This window comes from Rhamphochromis longiceps, linkage group LG5 (assembly GCF_057381845.1).
Source record: "Rhamphochromis longiceps isolate RC_006_pf linkage group LG5, R_longiceps_female_GT1.1, whole genome shotgun sequence".
NCBI classification, from domain to species: domain Eukaryota; kingdom Metazoa; phylum Chordata; class Actinopteri; order Cichliformes; family Cichlidae; genus Rhamphochromis; species Rhamphochromis longiceps.
In genome coordinates, this window is record NC_140561.1 from 10,756,199 (window position 1) to 10,763,245 (window position 7,047).

General features: G+C 41.3%; 1 protein-coding gene across 1 annotated transcript; it reads right to left on the reverse strand.

Moving 5' to 3' along the window:
• Window positions 1-4,180: 4,180 nt before the first annotated feature.
• LOC146669226 (uncharacterized) lies at window positions 4,181-5,598 on the reverse strand. Its single transcript, XM_085407861.1, has one exon. It carries the CDS (start codon window positions 5,573-5,575, stop codon window positions 4,181-4,183), a length of 1,395 nt encoding a protein of 464 aa, XP_085263987.1. The 5' UTR covers window positions 5,576-5,598.
• Between the last annotated feature and the right edge of the window lie 1,449 nt (window positions 5,599-7,047).

Consider the following 7,047-nt stretch of genomic DNA (forward strand, 5'->3'; position numbering starts at 1 on the left):
AAGTCGTTGCGCTTCACCCCTATTTATAGGTTTTTGGATCAAAGGAAAGAATGGTGGTAAGATTCTACGTGTGTGACGTCATAATTCTGTAAGGCAATGAGGTTGTCACGTGATATTTTTGGAGGAGGGCATTTTTCAACTTGGACAAATTATCAGTAAAGTTTCAATCTCTGTTATTTTCCCCAAAAAACGTGTTGTCGCAATCATGTTTTCTACTGTAATTGGTGCCAACAGATGGCGCAGTTTAAAGTTGGCTGTTACTCTGCCCAGGCTGCTACCATAGAAGAAGAATGTAGACCAATAGTACTTTAACGATGTCCGCTGATCGTTTCCGTGTAAATCTTAGCATTGCTTTAGCCGTCAAGCTAAAGGTTTAGCTTCATACTGCCATATTTTCAGAGTAACAAAATATTTAAACGGTCTCAGATCATGGTGAGTATTTGAAAAAATGTTTATTTAATGTGAAGCCTGTGACGTGGAAAGGTTAGCAAGCGTAATGTTGCCTATTGTGTTATACACGGGTGCTTACATCCGAGTAGTGTTGATCTTTTCTAAGGTCCATGGGTTTATCCAACGAGCAGCTAAGTCACCGTTATAGCTGTAATTTTGTGTGCAACGTCTTAATGCAAAAAAAAAACAAAACAAAAACACAATGCGTTTTTAAGCTCTCTCTGCGTTCACTGCCTCTGCAAGTGTCAAACTTCCTCGCTTTAGCTGATGCTAACCAACATTAGCGCTTACGGTTCGTATATAAACACAACTGTCAGCCCTTCACTTTTGGTGCCGACAACATTTTGAGCATTTTCTACAGTTTGTGAAATGGTCGCCATTGGCATTACATGCCAGTAGTGTTCGCTAATTGACTTTACCGGGGATTATATTTATTACAACGTTACTGCGTGGAAGTGATCATAGTGTATGCTTATGAACGTGAGTGGTAGGTGTTATTAGTGCGACTTTACCCTTAATTAGTTTTCCCACCGGAAGTAGAGTTGTTTATGCGACGTGATGGCTAGAGCAGTCCCAAACAATCGATTGCGTTTCTTAACAGACCAATTCTCTCCAAACTTTTAGGGTAAGCTAGACTCGAGATATGGTTGCAATAATACGAACAAGAGCGCAACAGCATATTGACAATGGCGAGAACTTTAATATTTACATTGTGTTAGTGCACCCATCGCTCCGCATCCTTAACGCTACATTGATGTCGAGAGTCTCTGACACAGCTGTGCTCTGCAGCACAGACACCCTGCTTATCTGTGATTCGGCCAGACTGGTGTTGAACTCCAAAGACATGCGCGGGGTTAGGTTAGTTGGCTGTTGGTGTGAGTGGTTGTCTGAGTCTCTCTAATAACCCTCCAACAGACTGGCGACCTGTCCAGGGTGTACTTTTGCCCTATGACAGCTGAAATACAACCTGAATAAAATAAGTAGGAGAAAATGAATGATGTTTATGAACTGTAGTTAATGTAGTCAGACAATAAGTTACCGAGCAACAGGCCACAAGTCTTGGTGCAGAATCATACTAAGATTTAAAAAATAAAATGTTGGCACTGGTGTTTGAAACAGTATACTGTCAGTAAGACTGGAGCAACTGCACACATCTGGAAACTAATAACTAGAGTAGTTAGTAACATTTTGTTACTGCATCCATTTAGCCAGGTATAATTAGCATGTCTACATACATGTCATTTCTAATGTGGTCCTATGTGGTATGTTGTAGGACAGTGAAGTGTCTGACACTGACCATGTACCAGTGCCTGAGAACACTGGTATGGAGGGGGAGAACGCACCTCTTTACTGTATTTGTCGGAAACCAGACATCAACTGCTTCATGATGTAAGTATATATCAGTTTTATATTTGCAGTATGCGCAGTAGGGGTGGGCGCTAGCTTCAGCAATGTTATCAGAGGTTTTTTTTTTAAATGAAGAGCTTCTATTTCGAGAAAACTACCAATAAGGATATATGCACAGATATAGAAAACAATACTGTAACATTTTATTGATGCTTGCAGTTTGGAGGCAGCAGTATTTGCAAGTGTAACTAAATTCCAGGCATTTTCCATCCTTCTTTTCCTATCAGCTTTTTTTCTAGTTGTCAGTGTGAACCAAGGTGTCAGCAGCAGCATTATAGTGCAAAAGTAGTGACCCAGCATAGATCAAATGTAAGCACAAAAGTAGCCAAGGTAGTGTTTTTCCTGGAAATTTTAAGTGAAAGGATAAAGTAACTGCTTACCACTTTAGTTTAACAATGATTAATGAAATGTAACCGTGTAACTCATCAGCAGTCTGCACAGTATGGTCACATATTAAAACTGAAGAATATGTTGTACTTGTTGTAGTGTTTCATCATGGGTCCAGTTTTTACCCAGGTGCTTAAAGCCCTTCTTTACCCTCATGTAACACCAACAGTAATTTCCAACCACTATTTCCTGTTCCTGTCAGTCAAACAAACAGACGACAAACATCTTCTATAAACAGGAATAATGTCATTTTATCAGATTAGAAAACATCTAATCTAGCGTTGATATTACACTGCTGTTTAGTGTCTGGCTGATCTCAGTGTCACCAAAATATCTGCCCTACATGTCAAACAATGAGAGAACTTGAAACAGTAACATCACCTAGCAGCTTATTTTAATTAGTGCTAACGTTTTGTTTGCTGGCTAACATTGCTATTATTATAGTCACAGTTAATTGACTTTGAATAGCTTTATTTCAAAAGTAATTTTACAATTTCACAGCCATTTAGCTGTGTTAACTGTACATGCTGTAGGTCATAAGGCGTGCATGGATCATTTTTATAATCAGCCTCTTGTCTTTTGTCCACCACAGGCTTTGCCATGATAAATTGGTCAGTTGACAACCAGGAGCCGTACACCTTAACCTCAGAGGCCAGGACATCCAGGGGCAGTGTGAACACGCACTTGCTTAAATGGGACGCAAGACGGACTATAGAGGGCCACCCGCTTGCCAGACAACCAAGTGCTGTCCCTGTCCACGGCCAGTGTGAGAAGGACTCTCACTAAAGTCAACCCACACAAAGCTGCTGGACCAGACAATATACCTGGACGCGTGCTCGGAGCCCGTGCTGACCAGCTGACTGATGTCCTAGCGGGCATCTTTAACATCTCCCTGAGTCAAGCTGTTGTGCCACAGTGCTTTAAAACCACCACCATCATACCTGTCCCCAGACCTTCCCAAAGCCTAATTCCACAATGATTGCCTGAGCCTATTCTTGTTAAATGATGAAAAACTCAAAGGCACGTTTGGGCAGTGGATCTGTGTGAAATCAGCAGCTTGCAAAACGAAATCAAAATGTGTGCAATTGATTCTAAAAATAGAAATCACAATAAAGTTCAACATTTACTAAAACCGCCATTCAGTCATCTGAGAGTCTTTACTCATGAAATTATAACGGTTAGATGAATGTATATGCAGTGATTTACTGATCAATGATAAAAGGGGAGATTTATGCAATAACGAAGACTGTCATGAAAAGTATTTGGCATCTGATCTCCTGTAACCTGCGGAGCTAAGCTGTTTTACCAGCTCTGCTCTCTGATTTTTCTTTTTTCTTTTATGAAAAAACACAAGTTGTCAAAGTTATTTGTTTGCAAATGTATTTCAGAAATATCGACATACTGTTTTTTAATCAGCAGAAACTTTATGTCAGTAGTGCAAAAACCTGCACTGATCTGACCTCATTTCTTCCTCATCCTGATTCCTGACCTGGGAAGGGAGAGAAATATTTGTTTTTGTTTGTCTTCTTGTTTTATTTAATTCCTTGTGGGATTTGGATCCAACACGTAAAGTATGCATATTATGCACACACACAAACACACATGCAGCTATAACGCATTTCTTGTATTCTTGAATAAAGACATTGATTTGACACATTTAATTAGTGACCAATTGTTTTTATTGTTCAATTATTAAGAAAAAAGAAAAGGTGGGGGTGGGTGGGATGGAAAGTAAAGGGAGAGAGGAGAGAAAACCCCAACAATCCCCTCTGAGCAAGCACGAGGCGACAGTGGATAGGAAAAACTCCCTTTAAAGGAAGAAACCTATGACAGAACCAGGCTCTAGAGGGGGCAGTCAACTGTCGGGACTGGTTGGGGGGTGACTGTGAAAAAACGGGAGGGAGATGGGAGAGGTGTTAGTAGTTAAGGGGGGGGATTAAGCTGGAACAGAGGTGGGAGAGGAAGAGGCGACATTGGCAGTACTGAAAGAAGGAGTGTTCCTCCTCCAGAAGAAGCAGAAGCGTTTTTTCTTTTTCTTCAGCTGCTCTTCCACGAGCACCTTTTTCTCGAGGATGAGGATTTTCAGCTCCTCGATTGTTTCGGTGTTTTGCTTCTGCAGCTTGTTGCATTTTTTCTCCACTTCTTCTATTACGGCTTGTTTTTCTTCCAACCTTTCTTTCAGCACTTTAGATGTTGCCTCCTGTTTCTCAAACTCCTGGAGAAGAAGTTTTTCTTCTCTCTGCTTACTGACCAGCTGTTCTCTCTCTTGAAGCAGGTCTTGATATTTGTGCAGTGTCTCTTCGAACTTTACCTGCAGCATCCTGTTGTTTCCCTCCATGAGCTGGAGTTGGCACTCCATGTCTCCCTGCTTTCTGTCCAGCTGCTCTTTCTCTTGAAGGATTTCTTTATTTTGTCGCAGAGCTTCATCAAGCTTTCCTTGCAAGCTTTCATTTTGTTGCTTGATGCTCTGCAGATTGGAATCCATTTCTTTTTGTTTGATTTCTTGTTCCCTTTTCTCTTGGAGAAGCTTCTCATTTGCTTGCTCTGTGCGATCAAGCCTTTTTTTGTCAACATTGTACATTAGCTCCATGTCTCGGAGATTGGAGTGCAGCCCTCTCTTCTTCGTGCTGTCTTTCATCTTCTCCTGGAGGAGTTTTCTATTTTGTCGCAGAGCTTGATCAAGCTTTCCTTGCAAGCTTTCGTTGTGTTGCTTGATTCTCTGAAGCTTGGAATGCATTTCTTTTTCTTTTAACTCCTGTTGCCTTTTCTCTTGGAGGAGCTTCTCATTTGCTTGCTCTGTGCGATCAAGCCTTTTTTTGTCTACACTGTACATTAGCTCCATGTCTCTGAGATTGCTGTGCAGCCCTCTCTTCTTCATGCCGTCTTGTTTCTTCTCTTGGACAAGTTTTTTATTTTGTTGCAGGGCTTCATCAAGTTTTCCTTGGAGCTCCTGGTTCTTTTTGTCCATGTCATGGAGATCCTGTTGTTTCCCCTCAATAATAGCTTCCTTTTCTTGAAGCTGGAATGACAACTTTTTTAGTTGAGCGCTCTTTTGCTCATTTTCCTCCATCAAGAACTTAATCTTCTCTGCGTTTCTGAGCGCTTCATCCTCCAGTTCTTCCAAACGCTTTTCCTCTAGTTCCACTTGGTCACACCAGGGAAGAGAGGAAAGGGAAGAGTCTAGTGGCTCATCCCAAGGAAGAGCGTATGGGTCAACTTCTTGTCCCTTTGGATTTTTTTGAGACATGTTGGGTCTGGATACAGTTACAATTGCAAAGGATCCAAATATTTCAAAAGGCTTTTCTGGCGAACGGTTCAATGCTGCACACATCAAGGCTGCGAGAAACGGACTAAAAGTCGTTGCGCTTCACCCCTATTTATAGGTTTTTGGATCAAAGGAAAGAATGGTGGTAAGATTCTACGTGTGTGACGTCATAATTCTGTAAGGCAATGAGGTTGTCACGTGATATTTTTGGAGGAGGGCATTTTTCAACTTGGACAAATTATCAGTAAAGTTTCAATCTCTGTTATTTTCCCCAAAAAACGTGTTGTCGCAATCATGTTTTCTACTGTAATTGGTGCCAACAGATGGCGCAGTTTAAAGTTGGCTGTTACTCTGCCCAGGCTGCTACCATAGAAGAAGAATGTAGACCAATAGTACTTTAACGATGTCCGCTGATCGTTTCCGTGTAAATCTTAGCATTGCTTTAGCCGTCAAGCTAAAGGTTTAGCTTCATACTGCCATATTTTCAGAGTAACAAAATATTTAAACGGTCTCAGATCATGGTGAGTATTTGAAAAAATGTTTATTTAATGTGAAGCCTGTGATGTGGAAAGGTTAGCAAGCGTAATTTTGCCTATTGTGTTATACACGGGTGCTTACATCCGAGTAGTGTTGATCTTTTCTAAGGTCCATGGGTTTATCCAACGAGCAGCTAAGTCACCGTTATAGCTGTAATTTTGTGTGCAACGTCTTAATGCAAAAAAAAAACAAAACAAAAACACAATGCGTTTTTAAGCTCTCTCTGCGTTCACTGCCTCTGCAAGTGTCAAACTTCCTCGCTTTAGCTGATGCTAACCAACATTAGCGCTTACGGTTCGTATATAAACACAACTGTCAGCCCTTCACTTTTGGTGCCGACAACATTTTGAGCATTTTCTACAGTTTGTGAAATGGTCGCCATTGGCATTACATGCCAGTAGTGTTCGCTAATTGACTTTACCGGGGATTATATTTATTACAACGTTACTGCGTGGAAGTGATCATAGTGTATGCTTATGAACGTGAGTGGTAGGTGTTATTAGTGCGACTTTACCCTTAATTAGTTTTCCCACCGGAAGTAGAGTTGTTTATGCGACGTGATGGCTAGAGCAGTCCCAAACAATCGATTGCGTTTCTTAACAGACCAATTCTCTCCAAACTTTTAGGGTAAGCTAGACTCGAGATATGGTTGCAATAATACGAACAAGAGCGCAACAGCATATTGACAATGGCGAGAACTTTAATATTTACATTGTGTTAGTGCACCCATCGCTCCGCATCCTTAACGCTACATTGATGTCGAGAGTCTCTGACACAGCTGTGCTCTGCAGCACAGACACCCTGCTTATCTGTGATTCGGCCAGACTGGTGTTGAACTCCAAAGACATGCGCGGGGTTAGGTTAGTTGGCTGTTGGTGTGAGTGGTTGTCTGAGTCTCTCTAATAACCCTCCAACAGACTGGCGACCTGTCCAGGGTGTACTTTTGCCCTATGACAGCTGAAATACAACCTGAATAAAATAAGTAGGAGAAAATGAATGAT

Excerpts from the sequence above, each read along its gene's own strand:
- LOC146669226 (XM_085407861.1), bottom strand. The coding sequence starts at position 5,575 with ATGTGTGCAGCATTGAACCGTTCGCCAGAAAAGCCTTTTGAAATATTT.